Source organism: Nerophis lumbriciformis, linkage group LG33 (genome assembly GCF_033978685.3).
Source record: "Nerophis lumbriciformis linkage group LG33, RoL_Nlum_v2.1, whole genome shotgun sequence".
Classification (NCBI taxonomy): Eukaryota; Metazoa; Chordata; class Actinopteri; order Syngnathiformes; family Syngnathidae; genus Nerophis; species Nerophis lumbriciformis.
The window spans coordinates 9,345,001-9,364,764 of NC_084580.2; the positions used below are offsets into that span (position 1 = coordinate 9,345,001).

At 39.2% G+C, this 19,764-nt stretch overlaps 1 protein-coding gene across 1 annotated transcript in view; it reads left to right on the forward strand.

Moving 5' to 3' along the window:
• The window catches only part of fbxl17 (F-box and leucine-rich repeat protein 17), a 723,645-nt gene that overhangs the window by 640,236 nt on the left and 63,645 nt on the right, over positions 1–19,764 (forward strand). Inside the window, exon 10 of the mRNA XM_061928705.1 lies at positions 13,299–13,441. Coding sequence (XP_061784689.1) covers positions 13,299–13,441 — 143 coding nt within the window. The remainder of the gene's footprint in view (positions 1–13,298; positions 13,442–19,764) is intronic.

Genomic DNA, 19,764 nt, shown 5'->3' on the forward strand with positions numbered 1-19,764 from the left:
CGGAATATGTTTTAGGTCAGGAAAAATCACAGAGGCTATTTTTTTATTTATTTATTTGAATTAGGACAATGCATATTCATCAACATAGAGCAACAATGTAAAAATGCACAATAGCTCATTCTCATCCGTTGTCCTAAGGCAGGTTAATACAGTAAACATTCAACAGGTCATGATAATACATAACATCACAAGACATTACACATTACAAACATACCATAAGCACAGACCATGGATGAAACAACAACAAAAAACAAGTGAATAATCTAATTGTGCGTGCATGTCTGATTTCATCCTTACAAGCCTGTTTGATTCACATCCAAATTGCAATGTTTTATTTCAATTGAAAAATTATTCATAATTTCCAAAAAATATACAGATTTGTATTTGTACGCTAGTTCAGGAAAAAACACAGAGGCTATTTCATCCCTACAAGCCTGTTTCGCAGGTTTCTCTGCTATTTCTCTGCCCCTTCTTTTTTTTCTATGCTCTTTCTCTGGCCCTGGAGAGAAGAGAAACCTACGAAACAGGCTTGCAGGGATGAAATAGCCTCTGTGTTTTTTCCTGACCTAACGTATAAAGATAAATCTATATATTTTTTGGGAATTTATGAAGACTTTTTCAATCGAAATAAATCATCGCAATTCGGATGCAAATCCATTTTTTTCAGCACCGTTAATTAACACATTGTAAATGTTCCGTACTTTTTTACTTACCGTATTTTTCGGACTATAAGTCGCAGTTTTTTTCATAGTTTGGCCGGGGGGTGCGACTTATACTCAGGAGCGACTTATGTGTGAAATTATTAACACATTACCGTAAAATATCAAATACTATTATTTAGCTCATTCACGTAAGAGACTAGACGTATAAGATTGAATGTGATTTAGCGATCAGGAGTGATAGATTGTTTGGTAAACGTATAGCATGTTCTATATGTTATAGTTATTTGAATGACTCTTACCATAATATGTTACGTTAACATACCAGGCACGTTCTCAATTGGTTATTTATGCCTCATATAACGTACACTTATTCAGCCTGTTGTTCACTATTCTTTATTTATTTTAAATTGCCTTTCAAACGTCTATTCTTGGTGTTGGGTTTTATCAAATAAATTTCCCCCAAAAATGCGACTTATACTCCAGTGCTACTTATATATGTTTTTTCCCTCCTCTATTATGCATTTTTGGCCGGTGCGACTTATACTCCGGAGCAACTTATACTTCGAAAAATACGGTATTTGTTTCATGCCCATAGTTTACGCCTTAGTGGTAGTTTTTTTGTTCCTTAGCCAAGTTTGTATCTCCGCTTTATGCGCGCCTTTTGTTTGCACTTTTATAGTATAATTAAAAGATGTATTTACATTCACGCCATGTCCGGTCCAGTCGATTTGCACCACGGGAAAACATTCATCGCAGTAAGCTGCTCCATAGTCCAAGTTATGACACACATTAACGGTAAAATGATTGAATTCCAAACTTCATTGCGACTTATATATGTTTTTTCCCTTCTTTATTATGCATTTTCGGCCGGTGCGACTTATACTCTGGAGCGACTTATACGCCGAAAAATACGGTAATAAAGTCTCGGTGAATTGATTTTATTTAGCTACATCTTGGAGCAAATACGATCATGGGCAGAATAGGAACAAAAAAAGACATTCTGAGCTCTTTTTGTTATTTTTGTCCAAGGCCCCATTAAAAAGTCACAACTAACTTTTACTTCCAAGTGATCTTTAAGTAAACAGGCCAACACCCTAATGACTTCCCCCACACATCCATATGTGTTTTTACTGTCACTGTGACTATATGGACGTCTCAGGTCTCACCCATCGACTGCACTCCGCCTTGGTGAACAAAAGTGTTTTTCTTTAGCAAAAATCTTTTTTTCCCCCCCCACCAAAAAGCTTTTCTCCTTTGCAAAAAGCAACCAACGATTTCCATTTCCTCCCCTGAGAGTGGCTGCAGTTTGCAGTCCACCAATGGAGAGTGATCGGAGGAGCGTGGGGGAGAAAGAGGAGAAAAAGGAGAAAAAGGAGCGCACTCAGGGATATTAGGCTCTAATGGCCGCCTGTCTGATTGCCCGATGCTTGGTTTGTTCTGACAGATGCATTATCTGACTCCTTTTGCTTCATTTCAGGCCCTCGCTAAATGAGCTTTACCTTCATTTGCTTCCTTGTGCCGTGCAACTGCATGCTCGTTGTGTGAGAGTAATTGAAATCCAACTGTGTGCATGTTGCCTTTAAATGCCTGCAGCACAGCAATTTAGGAAATGCACAGACAATGTATTGACTAGCTCTCCTTTAAATTCACTGTATTAAGCACCTGTCTGCTTGGATTCTCCTTTTTTTGTGTGGTTGAGGTAAGTCCAATTGTAAAAATGAACTAAAGCGTAGTCTAGGGCAGTGTTTTGCAACCTTTTTCATTGAAAAAGTCCGGAGGCACACCACCAGCAGAAATCATTAAAAAATGAAACTCAGTTGACAGTAAAAAGTCGTTGTTGCAATTGTTGGATATGACTTTAAACCATAACCAAGCATGCATCACTATAGCTCTTGTCTCAAAGTAGGTGTACTGTCACAACCTGTCACATCACGCCGTGACTTATTTGGAGTTTGTTGCTTTTTTCCTGTGTGTGGTGTTTTAGTTCTTGTCTTGCGCTCTTATTTTGGTGGCTTTTCCTGTTTCCTGTTGCAGTTTCATGTCTTCCTTTGAGCGCTATGCCCCGCACCTGCTTTGTTTTAGCAATCAAGAATGTTTAAGTTGTTGCTATCTTTTTTTGTGTGGACATTGTTGATTGGCATGTTCGGATGTACTTTGTGCTGTAAGTTTTTGCTGTCGTCCAGCATTCTGTTTTTGTCTACTTTGTAGCCAGTTCAGTTTTAGTTTCGTTCTGCATAGCCTTCCCTGAGCTTCAATGCCTTTTCTTAGGGGCACTCACCATTTGTTTATTTTTGGTTTAAGCATTAGACACCTTTTTACCTGCTGTCGTCTGCATATTGTGATCACGACAAACCATCTTCGTCTCACACGACGTGTTCCCGACATCTACAAAGCAATTAGCTACCGGCTGTCACCTACTGATATGGAAGAGTATTACACGGTTACTCTGCCGAGCTCTAGACAGCACCGACACTCAACAACAGCACATTATTTGCGGATTATCATTACTGGTTTGCAAAAAATATTTTTAACCCAAATAGGTGAAATTACATAATCACCCACGGCACACCAGTGGTTGAAAAACACTGGTCTATGGGGCCACACATTTCTAAACAATTGGTCCCACAAGGGACAATGACATTGAAATGTATCTGTTCCGTAGCTTAAACCTTTTTTTTTTGTTATTGTATGGTCGTAATATTTTTACCATTATGTTTATTAATGATCAGCTATTGGTCAAGTTCAGGGGTGCCCATTAGGTCAATCGCAGAGAGAGTGTCAGTTGGCATAGAAATGAGCAGTCATCAACCTTCACTATGACGTTACTTTTGTCACTTGATTGAAATTAACGACACATGAGGATCTTGTGAGTTGCTGCAAGCTCAGTATGAAGAAAAGAACGGCCGGCAGGAACGCAAGAAGCACTTTTTATTTCAACAGACTCTCTCGCTGCATCTGCTGTCAAAACCGTAAAGACAGTTCCTGTCTTCACAATAAAAGTGCTGCTCCATCCTGCCTGCGTTAGCAAAATAAGGGTCTCAGAAAAGTAACACATACAAGCAGCAAGCTACAGAGTTTGCCTCCAATGTATTTCTTTTAAAAGTCTTTTTTTTTTTTGAGTGTCAAAAAATCTGGATTTTTCTCTAAGTATCAAAAAGTTTGGATTTTTTCTAAGTGTCAAAAAGTCTGGATTTTTTTTCTAAATGTCAAAAAGTCTGGATTTTTTGGTCAAAAAGTCTGGATTTTTTTGGTCAAAAAGTCTGAGGTTTTCTAAGTGTCAAAAAGTCTGAATTTTTTTTGTCAAAAAGTCAGACTTTTTTTAAGTGTCAAAAAGTCGGGAATTTTTGTAAGTGTCGAAAAGTTTGGATTTTTTCTAAGTGTCAAAAAGTTAGGATTTTTTCTAAGTGTCAAAAAGTCTGGATTTTTTTTGTCAAAAAGTCTGGATTTTTTCTAAATGTCCAAAAGTTAGGATTTTTTCTAAGTGTCAAAAAATCGGGATTTTTCTGTCCAAAAGTTAGGATTTTTTCTAAGTGTCAAAAAGTCAGGATTTTTTCTAAGTGTCAAAATGTTAGGATTTTTTCTAAGTGTCAAAAAGTCTGGATTTTTTTTGTCAAAAAGTCTGGATTTTTTCTAAATGTCCAAAAGTTAGGATTTTTTCTAAGTGTCAAAAAATCGGGATTTTTCTGTCCAAAAGTTAGGATTTTTTCTAAGTGTCAAAAAGTCAGGATTTTTTCTAAGTGTCAAAATGTTAGGATTTTTTCTAAGTGGCAAAAAGTCGGGATTTTTTCTGTCCAAAAGTCACGATTTTTAGGATTTTTTTCTAAGTGTCAAAAAGTCGGGATTTTTTCTGTCCAAAAGTAACGATTTTTTCTAAGTGTCAAAAAGTCAGGATTTTTTGTAAGTGTCAAAAAGTCACGATTTTCTCTAAGTGTCAAAAAGTACCAAAATTGATACCGTTGAGTACCGGTATCGATTCCCAGGTAACGGCATTTGGTACTATATCCATGCAAATGAGATTCCCTTACCAGAAGTGATGTACTAAAAAAAAATTAAACGACTGCACCATGGTTGGCATTATGAAGCCCTAAGCCTCCAAGGCTCGGTCCATGCTTTGCTCTTGTTTTTGTTCAGGTTCTGTATCTTCGTTTGACTTGAGCAGCTTATTTTTTCTGATATTCAATGTCAAATCCTGAGTTGTTCTCGTAATTTTACTCTGGTGTGAATCCTGCTGAACTCATGTGCCAACTTTTACTTTGAAGATCCCAAACCCAGGTGACTACAGACACACCCAAACACATATTCTCGTGTCCGCGTGGTTTAAATCCATACATCTGGCCCAGGAGAGCGCTCGTCCCTATGGTACCGCTTTACATGAAACATGCTGCAGCTTCAAAGCCCTCTGCCTGTTTAGCTATAATTGCCTTCATGCGCAGCATTCTGGAACATGCTGAAGCAAAAAAGAAACCGCATGTGAAGTGCTCACCCTAAGCTATATAATACATATATTACATACTGTATACATGATCACATGTTGTATTTTGTTTTGCTCCAGTACGTTGTTTTAAAAGGCATACCATTATCAATCTCCTCCTTCCTTGTTATATTCTGCAACATACACACTTCAGCTTAGTGTACCCATAACCTGATAACCCCTTAAACAAATAATTATTTAGCCTAAGCCCCGTTTCAGCCACACTAAACCATTGTTTAAGGTTACCCTCCTAGGATAATTTATTACACGGGTAGGTGCGCCGTGTATTTCTTGAATCTACGGCTCTTAGCTTTGTATGGACTCAATGATTGTTTACAAACTGAGTTCGGAGAGGAAGTGATGCCAGAATGACCGCGCCCCACACAGGAAGTGACGTCAGAAAGAACGCGCCACAGCCAGCTTCATAACAACCTGTTTCCACTCGGAGGTAAACACTAGAAAGACGGAGGCGAGTCATCCAGACATGCCCGTGTTTCTCCTTCCTCTACTTGTACAGACGCTTGTGGAAATCACACATGAATACCTTAAGAGAAAGTAATTGCAGCTATTTAGGATACAACACTTCTCAGACGGCAAGAGAACTTTCGAATGTCCAGGTCAGCTGTGATTCTACTTAGCGAAAAACGTTGTCCATTTGTCGAAAAAAGATAGCGTGTGCTTTGTATTACCTGGCCGTCAAATGAAGACTACGGAAAACATCAAATGCATTTAGACTGGCAAAGCAGACTGTATCAGTTATTGTCCGCCATGTATGTCGCAGACTTAATGTCTAGGTCCACCAAAAAAGGAATGTACAATGAAGGTGAAGGCAAAAGAGTGAGGAGTGTCCTGACCAGATATCTAGATCCCTAGATTGACTGATGTAAAATGTTCTTTATCACATTGCTACTTCCATGTGTCCAATAAAGATTTGATTAATTTATGATGGCTCAGGTGCGATTCACTACAATAGGACCCCAAAGCGCACTGGATTACAGTTAATTGAAATACCACAACACGCCGGCGGACGGAGGGGGGCATGGGGTCTTAAACGACCATTGTGTGTGTGTGGACAAGGATAAGGTTAGGTGGGATTTACCCTGGATAACCTTAGCCTTAGTGTAGAAGGGGCATTAGCCTTAGGTTTACTTTAGTAGACAGCAACTTTTACAGACTGTTGTTGGGTGCTGGTATGAATGTTTCTTGACTTTTCCGGATGCAGATTCCGGAATATGTTCGTGAGAAAGTCGGAAATTGATTCCGTGCGAATGGGAAAACGGCATCAGAAGGCTAAGTGACTATTTAAAGGTGCAGTCAAAGGCTCCGTCTGTCTTTAGCCTCCCTTCTTTCATCTTCTTTCTCTCACCCCTAGCTCCACCTACCTTTCCCCTGCTCTAATTAGTGGTAGTTGTGAGGGAGTGCGGGAACAAAGATCCAGCCCTGGCCAATCGATTGACGAGAAGCACTATCAATCGACTGTTGAAGCACAGGTCTCCTCCATTGGCTCGGCAGTGATTGATCAGGAGGATTGTTGTGTATATCTGCATGTTGCTGATCAAATGCACAACAGATCCCACTTCTGTTGCCAGTTTTAGTTTTCCCACGTGTGAAAAAATTACACATGGCATAAATGTTCATAAGTAATGGCCCAGCAGTGGTTTGTTTATCAGGAGAAATATTGTGTATCTCTGCATGTTGGACTTTGTAGTTGATAGTCAAATGCACAACAGATCCCACTTCTGTTGTCATTTTTATTTTTTTTCATAAATAATGTGCATTTGTTTTCATCAAAAAATCCACCTTATGTGGTTAAATGTTCAAAAGTTATGGCCCTTTAATGGATGACCGTGGCCTAAAAAAAAAATAGTGTGCGCTTAAATACAGAAAACGTCGGATGCACAAAAATAATCAGTTGTATTCAAGTGTGCGCACAAATTAATCCAAGCACATTTCTTTTGTACATCCCAATCAACAAGGAATTGAGCACACATGTTGGAGTGGCACGCCACTCCTTGTCCACGCCCCCATTTAAAAACGCAAATTATTTAGTTAAGGCCACTTGTACACTAAGGTTATCCAGAGTAAATCCCACCTAGCCTTATCCTTGTCCACACATACACAATACCGTCATTTAAGACCCCTAAATGTGCACGTCATAGTCACCTCCAGTGTTGCTTTGTGTGCAAGTTCTTAAATTAAATGTAACTTATCTGAACAAGATCCAGTGTTGTGGTATTTAAATTAACTGGAATCCAGTGTGCTGTGGGGCCCTATTGTAGTGAATCACACCTGAGCCATCATAAATTAATCAAATATTTATTAGACAAGTAAACAATGTGATAAAGAACATTTAATCCATCAAACTAGGGATCTACATATCTGGTCAGGACACTCCTCACTCTTTTGCCTTCACCTTCATTGTCCAGTCCTTTTTGGTGACTTTATATACTCTGGACCTAGACGTTGAGTCTGCGACATACATACATTGATTGATTGATTGAAAGTTTTATTAGTAGATTGCACAGTACAGTACATATTCCGTACAATTGACCACTAAATGGTAACACCCGAATAGGTTTTTCAACTTGTTTAAGTCTACGTAAATCAATTCATGGCGGACAATAACTGATACAGTCTGCTTTGCCAGTCCAAAAGCATTCGCCGTTTTCCGTAGTCTTCCCTCGTTGGCCAGGTAATAGAAGCACAAGCTACCTTTTTTATCACAGCCACGGAAGCCCGCATTCTCCTTGTCTCTCCTTCGACAAATGGACAAAGTTTTTCGGTAAGTAGAATCACAGCTGACCTGGACATTGGAAAGTTATCTTGCCGTCTGAGAAGTGTTGTATCTCAAATAGCTGCAATAGCGCATTTTCTTCTCTGAAGGTATTCATGTGCGATTTCCACATGTGTCTGTACATGTAGAAGAAGGAGAAACACGGACATGTCTGGGTGACTCGCCTCCGTATTTCCAGTGGTCAGCTCCGAGTTCTGAAACCGCTTGTTATGAATCTGGCTGTGGCGCGTTCTTTCTGACGTCACTCCCTTTGACGTCAGAGCTTCCGAAATCAGTTTGTAAATGATCGATGAGTCCATACAAAGCTAAAAAATGATCCAAGGAGGGGAACCTTGAACAATGGTTTAGTGTAGATTACACGGTGCTTAGGCTAAATAATTATTCGTTTAAGGAGTTATCCGGCTTAATGAGACAGGGCCTAAGTCATGCGCTTGAGTTCCCACACTCTGCACATTTAGAAAACACAAGGACGGCACACATGAAGAATTTCACCAACAATGACATTTGACTATCAACTACAAAGTCCAACATGCAGAGATACACAAAAATTCTCCTGATAATTCTTGCCGGAGTGGAAACATTTTCTCTATAGCTGGTATTCCGACACGTGACTTCTTCCCGGAAGTGAAAACCAGTGGTGGTCAACCAAGCAAAGATGGCTGATGTGCATCAAGCAGCGCGCAAACTATCTAAGTACAAAAGAGGCTTAAATCTTCCTGCGAAAAGCAGATACGGGCAAAAGACCAAACTATGCAATAGAATAGATCCCTATACTTTATCAAAAAAAGATTTGTCAAGGATCACGTCTGTTGCGTTCCCAGTCATATCGAACGATTGTGTGCCAGACACCATTCTACACAACAAAACAGATGGAAACTTGGAAAAGCATGGAGGTCTAGGAAATTGGTATCAAGACTCTCGCGCCATTTACGAGTAGCGTGTTTTCCCTCGTCTTTCTCACAATATAACTATAGATGTCAACGTTAGGCGATTTTTCTCCAAAAGTTCCTGTAGAAGTGTGGTTTGTGTTTCCACCGCATTTCACAGTTCAGGGTAGTTTATACAAATTAGGCTGATGACGTATGGAGAAGTGGTTTACTATATTTCCATACTGATCTGTACCGAATTGTTCATAAAAAGTCAGGCTTTTGTCCACAATGTACAACAGTTAGAAAGTCGTCCTCTCGGTAAATGATGAATTCATTAGGGTCAGGCCATTTCGGCTGTAAATAACAATATATAAATAATAAATGTTCTAAGGCGCAACACTAAATTGGCTTTGGCGTTAGCTTGTTAGCATTAGCATTCCGTCCACTCTGGTTGACTACACAAATGGAGAGTCACTGACTACTTTTTTTTCTCGTCGTCGTTTCCACAAATCTTGCACTTTTCCGCCCTTTTTGATAATCTCGAGGAAGGCTGAAGAAACGTTTATCCTTTCCGCGATTTGAATGGTTTGTACTGCCGAAAACAACATATCCACAGGGCATTTTTTCTTTGAGAAAGGCTAAATGGCGCCTACTACCCTTTGAACACAGAGCTAGCTTGACCACCACCGATATTAATAGCACCGGACGTGACGTCAGTAACATCCCAGCATTATTCCACATTGTTGAAAGTTGCAGCAGTGCATGTGTCGGGCAAAAGGTGTGGTTTAGTATCCCACACTTTACGCACAGCTTTTTAACATTACTATACACTACTTTGCACACAGAGACAATCGGGGGCTTGTTTGAAAGTAGAATGTAGTTTGACCAGAAAAAAATAAGCAACTTAACTACTGACTCATAATGATGCTGTAAAGACAGGATACGACATTTAGGCGACACATAATGTGTATTAATGTTAGGACAATTACTTAAATACTAGAGATGTCCGATTGTATCGGACTGCCGATATTATCGGCCGATAAATGCTTTAAAATGTAATATCGGAAATTATCGGTATCAATTTCAAAAAGTAAAATGCTGTACGAATATGCAGTCCTCTCCAAGGTTTCTCATAGTCATTCACATCGACGCCCCACTGGGGTGAGTTTTTCCTTGCCCTTATGTGGGCTCTGTACCGAGGATGTCGTTGTGGCTTGTGCAGCCCTTTGAGACACTTGTGATTTAGGGCTATATAAATAAACATTGATTGATTGAGAAGTACAGAGCAGTTGCGTCTCCCAGTCATACTTGCCAAACCTCCCGATTTTCCCAGGAGACTCCCGAATATCAGTGCCCCTCCTGAAAATCTCCCGGGGCAACCATTCTCCCGAATTTCTCCCGGTTTCTACCCAGACAACAATATTGGGGGCGTGCCTTGAAGGCACTGCCTTTGCGTGCCGGCCCAATCACATAATATCTACGGCTTTTCACACACACAAGTGAATGCAAGGCATTCTTGGTCAACAGCCACACAGGTCACACTGAGGGTGGCCATATAAACAACTTTAACACTGTTACAAATATGCGCCACACTGTGAACCCACACCAAACAAGAATGACAAACACATTTCGGGAGAACATCCGCACCGTAACACAACATAATCACAACAGAACAAATACCCAGAACCCCTAGCAGTACTAAAATTACACATTATTTGCTAAAATGTCTGTACTATATATGGCACAGCACTGGTTTATCAGGAGGATTATTGTGTATTTTTCTGCATGTTGGAACCTTTATTTGGTGATTTAATTGGATCCCATGTATGTTTATATTCATCCCACAAATTTGTAAGGAAATTGCACATTACAAGTGCAGCCAAAGCCAAAAATTTGGGGAGTGACCTACATTTTGTTCTTCATTATTTGTGATCCCGAACAGCAGTTGCCAGTTTTTTTAGTTTATAACACATATGTGCGATGTGGCCTTTCATTGTGGGCAGCCTAAGGCCCACCTGTGCAATAATCATGCTGTTTAATCAGCATCTTGATATGCCGAACCTGTGAGGTGGGGTGGATTTTCTTGGCAAATAAGAAATGCTCACTAACATAGATTTAGACAGATTTGTGAACAATATTTGAGAGGAATAGGTATTTTGTGTACATTATATAGTAAACGTTTTAGATCTATGAGTTCAACTCGTTCAACATGGGAGCAAAAACAAGTGTTGCGTTGTATTTTTGTTCAGTGTATACATATGTGTGTATGTGTATACATATATATATATATATATATATATATATATATATATATATATATATATATATATATATATGTACTAGGGTTGTACGGTATACCGGTGTTAGTATAGTACCGCGATACTAATGAATCATATTCGGTACGATACCGCCTCTGAAACACCCCCGTAGTCATCACGTCATGACATTGCTGGTTTACGATCAGACGAGCATGTTCGGCAGCGCACAATCACGGAGTACTTACAAACAGACACAGTGTGTAGACAGAAAAGGGAGAACGGACGCTTTTTGGCTTATAAACTAACGATAAAGGTGAAGTTATAACACTGAAACGCCCTCAGGAAGAGGTGCTTTAAGACATGGCTAGCTAGCTAGTGGTTAAAGTCCAGCTGCAGTCTGCAGTGTTTTAGCTACTTCTAAATCACTAATCCTCGTCTATAGCCCATGGCAACAAATAAAGTAAGTTTCTTACAAGTATCATCCCTGCAGGACGAGGAATAGCTAAACATGCTTCACTACACACCGTAGAATGTAAACAAAGGCCATTGGTGGATCTACACCTAACATCCACTGTAATGATACCAAGTACAGGACCGTATCTAGTCGATACTAGTCTAGTCTAGTCACAACATCTTCTTTCGTTTTTAAAAAAATGTATATTATGTTTATAAACTCGGGAAATATGTCCCTGGACACATGAGGACTTTGAATATGACCAATGTATGATCCTGTAACGACTTGATATCGGGTTGATACCCGAATTTGTGGTATCATCCAAAACTAATGTAAAGTATCAAACAACAGAAGAATAAGTGATTATTACATTTTAACAGAAGTGTAGATAGAACATGTTAAAAGAGAAAGTAAGCAGATATTAAAAGTAAATGAACAAGTAGATTAATAATTCATTTTCTACCACTTGTCCTTAATAATTTTGACAAAATAATAGAATGGAAAATGACACAATTTGTTACTGTATATGTCAGCAGACTAAATTTGGAGCCTTTGTTTGCTTACTTACTACTAAAAGAGAAGTTGTCTTGTATGTTCACTATTTTATTTAAGGACAAACTTGCAATAAGAAACATATGTTTAATGTACCCTAAGATTTTTTGTTAAAATAAAGCCAGTAATGCAATTTGTTGTGGTCCCCTTTACTTAGAAAAGTACAGAAAAGTATCAAATTAATGTTGGTATCGGGACAACACTAATATATATATATATATATATATATATATATATACATATATATATACTGTATATATATATGTATATATATATATATATATAGATATGCAGTGGGGCAAAAAAGTATTTAGTCAGCCACCAATTGTGCAAGTTCTCCCACTTAAAATGATGATAGCGGTCTGTAATTTTCATCATAGGTACACTTCAACTGTGAGAGACAGAATGTGGAAAAAAAATCCAGGAATTCACATTGTAGGATTTTTAAAGAATTTATTTGTAAATGATGGTGGAAAATAAGTATTTGGTCAATAACAAAAATCCAACTCAACACTTTGTAATATAACCTTTGTTGGCAATAACAGAGGTGAAAATTACTGACCTCTGTCATCATTTTAAGTGGGAGAACTTGCACAATCGGTGGCTGACTAAATACTTTTTTGCCCCACTGTATATATAACAAGGAAGAGTTTAACATGATCACTAAAAACTGTCTCTGCAGTCCAGAGGCTCTCTGGCAGGCTGTTCCACAGGTAGGGGCTATGGTTGCTAAATGCCACTTCACCGTGAGTTTTTGGTCTCGTATTAGGTAAAGCTATTACATGCATAAAAGTTATGGGCCAGTAGTATTTCATCAGGAGCATGGTTGCGTATCTGCGCATGTTGGAATACTGCTAACTCTGGCAGTATGTTAAATGCACACACAGAGTTAAATGTATACATTGGATACAGTATTGTTACCTGTGCTAATACATTCATCTTGCAGCAGTCTAAACAAGCGCGGGTGTGTGAGAGATTTGTGACGTGTGTGTGTGTCCCAGTGTGTGTGTGGCAGTGAGGTGTTTGGATAAACACTGAAAATAACGTGTCACATCTGGCCGGAAGACCCGTCCTGGTTTCATCTTGAATTTCACTATGTCTCTTTGGGAGCGCGATGCTGTTACATTTGCATGAGAAAGGTTGTCAGACTAACGCCTTTTCTCTCTTTTTTTCCCCTGCCTCCTATCTTTCTCACCACTACCCCTCCCGCCTCTTTCTCCCAATTCCCAATTCCACAGCTCTGATAGCCATAGGTCAGTATAGCAGCACCATAGAGACGGTGGATGCCGGCTGGTGTAAGGACATCACAGACCAGGGAGCCATGCAGATTGCACAGAGCAGCAAGTCCCTGCGCTACCTGGGCCTTATGAGATGTGACAAGGTAAAAACCGTGTCAGCCAAAAATGTCTCAAACTGCCAGTATGCAGCAAATAAGCAGCATATAGTGTATGCAGGCAGGGTATTACTGTGTTGACCCGTTTTTAGAACATGTTTTTGAACACAAAACAATTGCTACATTGTTCATCATTATCTTAAAATGTGCATCCCAGCAGTTCTGGGGCGGCATAGCTCGGTTGGTAGAGTGGCCGTGCCAGCAACTTGAGGGTTCCAGGTTCGATTCCCGCTTCCGCCATCCTAGTCACTGCCGTTGTGTCCTTGTGCAAGACACTTTACCCACCTGCTCCCAGTGCCACCCACACTGGTTTAAATGTAACTTAGATATTGGGTTTCACTATGTAAAGCGCTTTGAGTCACTAGAGAAAAGCGCTATATAAATATAATTTACAATTCACTTCACTTCTCTGTGTTGCTGGTATGTCACTGGTATGTGGTTGTCAGTGTAAATCTCTGGATCCTGCATATAAAACATTTTCAGAGATTTTTCTCAGGTAAATACCTATTTACAATACTGTCCGACTAAAAGTTCTAATTTAAGAGCAGTGGTTCTCAAACTTTTTTCACAAAGTACCACCTCAGACAAAAACTTGGCTGTGCAAGTACCACCATAATGATCCACTTTAAAATACAGTAGCATAGTAGGCCTAAGTATTCATTAAAAACGAGGCAGAGGTTATAGTCAACATGTATATTTAATATTTTTGACCACATTACCGTATTTTTTGGACTATAAGTCACAGTTTTTTTCGTAGTTTGGCCGGGGGTGCGACTTATACTCAGGAGCGACTTATGTGTGAAATTATTAACACATTACTGTAAAATATCAAATAATATTATTTAGCTCATTCACGTAAGAGACTAGACGTATAAGATTTCATGGGATTTAGCGATTAGGAGTGACAGATTGTTTGGTAAACGTATAGCATGTTCTATATGTTATAGTTATTTGAAAGACTCTTACCATAATATGTTACGTTAACATACCAGGCACGTTCTCAGTTGGTTATTTATGCCTCATATAACGTACACTTATTCAGCCTGTTGTTCACTATTCTTTATTTGTTTTAAATTGCCTTTCAAACGTCTATTGTTGGTGTTGGGTTTTATCAAATAAATGTCCCCAATAATTGCGACTTATACTCCAGTGCGACTTATATATGTTTTATTTCCTTCTTTATTATGCATTTTCGGCAGGTGCGACTTATACTCCGGAGTGACTTATACTCCGAAAAATACGGTATATAAACTAGGCAGAGGTTATATTCAACATGTATATTTAATATTTTTGACCACTGTAACATTACGCACAGTATAGGAAATCATGTGATTCTTTGGCGTACCACGAGATGGAGTCCGCGTACCAATACTGGTACAGGTACCACAGTTTGAGAGTCTCTGATTTAGATACTACATCATTGACATATAGCTAGCAGGTTCTACAAATATATATATAGTCAAGGTTTCTGTGGTTTATCCGTTATACAGATATAAAGAGTGGAATATACGTTAGGTCAGGAAAAAACACACAGGCTATTTCATCCCTACAAGCCTGTTTCGCAGGTTTCCCTGCTCTTCAGGGGATTTTATTGAAGTGTCTGTGGTTGTTACATATATATATACATATATATATATATATATACAGGTAAAAGCCAGTAAATTAGAATATTTTGAAAAACTTGATTTATTTCAGTAATTGCATTCAAAAGGTGTAACTTGTACATTATATTTATTCATTGCACACAGACTGATGCATTCAAATGTTTATTTCATTTAATTTTGATGATTTGAAGTGGCAACAAATGAAAATCCAAAATTCCGTGTGTCACAAAATTAGAATATTACTTAAGGCTAATACAAAAAAGGGATTTTTAGAAATGTTGGCCAACTGAAAAGTATGAAAATTAAAAATATGAGCATGTACAATACTCAATACTTGGTCGGAGCTCCTTTTGCCTCAATTACTGCGTTAATGCGGCGTGGCATGGAGTCGATGAGTTTCTGGCACTGCTCAGGTGTTATGAGAGCCCAGTTTGCTCTGATAGTGGCCTTCAACTCTTCTGCGTTTTTGGGTCTGGCATTCTGCATCTTCCTTTTCACAATACCCCACAGATTTTCTATGGGGCTAAGGTCAGGGGAGTTGGCGGGCCAATTTAGAACAGAAATACCATGGTCCGTAAACCAGGCACGGGTAGATTTTGCGCTGTGTGCAGGCGCCAAGTCCTGTTGGAACTTGAAATCTCCATCTCCATAGAGCAGGTCAGCAGCAGGAAGCATGAAGTGCTCTAAAACTTGCTGGTAGACGGCTGCGTTGACCCTGGATCTCAGGAAACAGAGTGGACCGACACCAGCAGATGACATGGCACCCCAAACCATCACTGATGGTGGAAACTTTACACTAGACTTCAGGCAACGTGGATCCTGTGCCTCTCCTGTCTTCCTCCAGACTCTGGGACCTCGATTTCCAAAGGAAATGCAAAATTTGCATGGTTGGGTGATGGTTTGGGGTGCCATGTCATCTGCTGGTGTCGGTCCACTCTGTTTCCTGAGATCCAGGGTCAACACAGCCGTCTACCAGCAAGTTTTAGAGCACTTCATGCTTCCTGATGCTGACCTGCTCTATGGAGATGGAGATTTCAAGTTCCAACAGGACTTGGCGCCTGCACACAGCGCAAAATCTACCCGTGCCTGGTTTACGGACCATGGTATTTCTGTTCTAAATTGGCCCGCCAACTCCCCTGACCTTAGCCCCATAGGAAATCTGTGGGGTATTGTGAAAAGGAAGATGCAGAATGCCAGACCCAAAAACGCAGAAGAGTTGAAGGCCACTATCAGAGCAACCTGGGCTCTCATAACACCTGAGCAGTGCCAGAAACTCATCGACTCCATGCCACGCCGCATTAACGCAGTAATTGAGGCAAAAGGAGCTCCAACCAAGTATTGAGTATTGTACATGCTCATATTTTTCATTTTCATACTTTTCAGTTGGCCAACATTTCTAAAAATCCCTTTTTTGTATTAGCCTTAAGTAATATTCTAATTTTGTGACACACGGAATTTTGGATTTTCATTTGTTGCCACTTCAAATCATCAAAATTAAATGAAATAAACATTTGAATGCATCAGTCTGTGTGCAATGAATAAATATAATGTAAAAGTTACACCTTTTGAATGCAATTACTGAAATAAATCAAGTTTTTCAAAATATTCTAATTTACTGGCTTTTACCTGTGTATATATATATATATATATATATATATATATATATATATATATACATATGTATATATATATATATATATATATATATATATATATATATATATATATATATATATATATATATATATATATAGGGTACATTACATGGGGGTGTGACCATTGTTACACAGTAGTGTCTTGCTTATGTGCCGGCATGATGAAACCAGTTTGTTACGTTTGTTTAAAGTGGACATGCTGGGGCGGTATATAATAAAACAAATTATTTCAGGCACAGGTTACGTCTTTTAGCTGCACTGTTGTATGGTGAGCTAGATGCGACAATTCGCCAAGTAATGGCGTGTTCAATTTTATTGTTTTTATGCGTCCATATGTATTTTCTCAGCTCTGTAGAGTCCTTGCGTTTGGGCCTATGGAATGATGCTGTGTGATTGTTATGACGGGTTTTAAAAGTGTTTTCTGTGAGTCCAACGTATGTCTCTGTGTTTGAGTTGTCCTTGTGGGTGACGCAGAATAGACAAACATCTCTGATAAATGTTTATATTAAAAGAAAACAGGTTTTGTTAACAAAATGCTACCCAAACATTTAATACAGTTAAATATGTCAACAAGAGAATTATCCAACACTTCTCTTTCCTAAAGTAAATCTGTACAGCAGATATGGGCATCTACATCAACAATTTGTCTGAGTGACTGGACAGGACAGATTTGAAAAAATAAAAAATGTATATATATATTACAGTCGTGTTCAAAAGTTTACATACACTTGTAAAGAACATAATGTCATGGCTGTCTTGAGTTTCCAATACTTTCTACAACTCTTATTTGTTTTGTGATAGAGTGATTGGAGCACATACTTCATGAAGTTTGGTTCTTTTATGAATTTATTATGGGTCTACTGAAAATGTGACCAAATCTGCTGGGTCAAAAGTATACATACAGCAATGTTAATATTTGGTTACATGTCCCTTGGCAAGTTTCACTGCAATAAGGTGCTTTTGGTAGCCATCCACAAGCTTCTGGCAAGATTCTGGTTGAATTTTTGACCACTCCTCTTGACAAAATTGGTGCAGTTCAGCTAAATGTGTTGGTTTTCTGACATGGACTTGTTTCTTCAGCATTGTCCACACGTTTAAGTCAGGACTTTGGGAAAACCATTCTAAAACCTTAATTCTAGCCTGATTTAGCCATTCCTTTACTACTTTTGAAGTGTGTTTGGGGTCATTGTCCTGTTGGAACATCCAACTGCGCCCAAGACCCAACCTCCGGGCTGATGATTTTAGGTTTTCCGGACGAATTTGGAGGTAATCCTTTTTTTTCGATGTCCCATTTAAAGCACCAGTTCCATTGTCAGCAAAACAGGCCCAGAGCATAATGCTACCACCACCTTGCTTGACGGTAGGTATGGTGTTCCTGGGATTAAAGGCCTCACCTTTTCTCCTCTAAACATATTGCTGGGTATTGTGGCCAAACAGCTCAATTTTTGTGTCATCTGACCACAGAACTTTCCTCCAGAAGGTCTTATCTTTGTCCACGTGATGTCTACTTTTGACCCAGCAGATTATAAATTCATAAAAGAACCAAACCTCATGAATGTTTTTTGTGACCAACAAGTATGTGCTCCAATCACTCTATCACAAAAAAATAGGAGTTGTAGAAATTATTGGAAACTCAAGACAGCCATGACATTTGTTTTTTACAAGTGTATGTCAACTTTTGATCGCGACTGTATATATATATATATTTTTAAATCGATTAAGAATTGTTACAAATAAGAATCGCAATGCAATGGAAAATCGATTTTTTTTTTGTCACCCCTACTTCATGTTTTTTTCCAAGATGAGGACCTACTTTGTGTTGTTCTGTGGTGTATTGTAAAGTAGGGGTAAGCAAGGGAGGCAATAGGGAAACTTATCATTTTTATTGCTTCATTATAAAATCTAAGCTATCTACGTGGCACGGGCTCCAGTTTGACCCAGTATGGATTTGTCTGATAAAATTGCCGACCCGGAGATCGTTAAACAAGACAAGCACATAGGGTGCGTCATATTTATATGTTTATCCTGTAATAAAGTTATTAGACTATGGCAGTGACCTGGTGTGTAAGGTCTCAGCGGTTGAAGCGGTGCGTTCACTTCACATTATTGCAGACAGCAATGTGTGTATCTATCATATTTATCTCGAGGTAATAAAGACTAACTGCATTACATCGCAAGTGATTACTTAGATTCCATTTTCATTTACTTCCCTCCTGCTTGGCCAAGTTGTGTGGCCCAACAATCGATAACTACAGTCATGACTATTTATAAAAAAAAAATTTAAAAAAAAAAGTTCTGGAATGGCCTTCATCTGCAGTGGAATAACAACGTCTCCTTGTTTTTCCTTCCCAGCTTCCTCAGCTCTTATTTATCTACCTATCTGTCTTCCCTGGGATGGTCACAGTGTAGCCCTGAGGTTGGAAAGATAAACCATGGCGCTCCCTATCCTCTTGAGTGGGGAATTTGGGGATGGCGCCGCAAAGCAACGTAGTAATTGGTAGCTATTAGTGTAGTAATGGAGTGTGAATTGAGCAGAGAGATGAGTTTGACAGTTTGCAAGGTCAGGTACATTACCAGCTCGGAATTACCAAATTAATTGTGTGCTTGCCCTCTTCACCCGCTTTCTCACCTCTTTCACGTCCTAAAAAAAATCTGTTAAGCATTGTAAATATGCCTGTAACACGAGTGAGGGTTGTTCTGCGTGGGATTAGATCACATTTGTTGCTTGTATGTAGTTTTTGTGGAAAATTGTGTTGGATTTTTGTTGGTGAACAAATGAACATAAATGGTTTCTTGTCTTACTGAGTGGACAAAAGAGGGTAATAGGTAGGAGCCTCGGTTCGAGTTAAAGTTAAAGTTAAAGTACCAATGACACACACACACTAGGTGTGGTGAGATTATCCTCCGCATCCCCTTGTTCACCCCCTTGGAGGTGAGGGGAGCAGTGAGCAGCAGCAGTGGCCGCGCCCAGGAATCATTTTTGGTGATTTAACCCCCAATTCCAACCCTTGCTGCTGAGTGCCAAGCAGGGAGGTAATGGGTCTCATTTTTA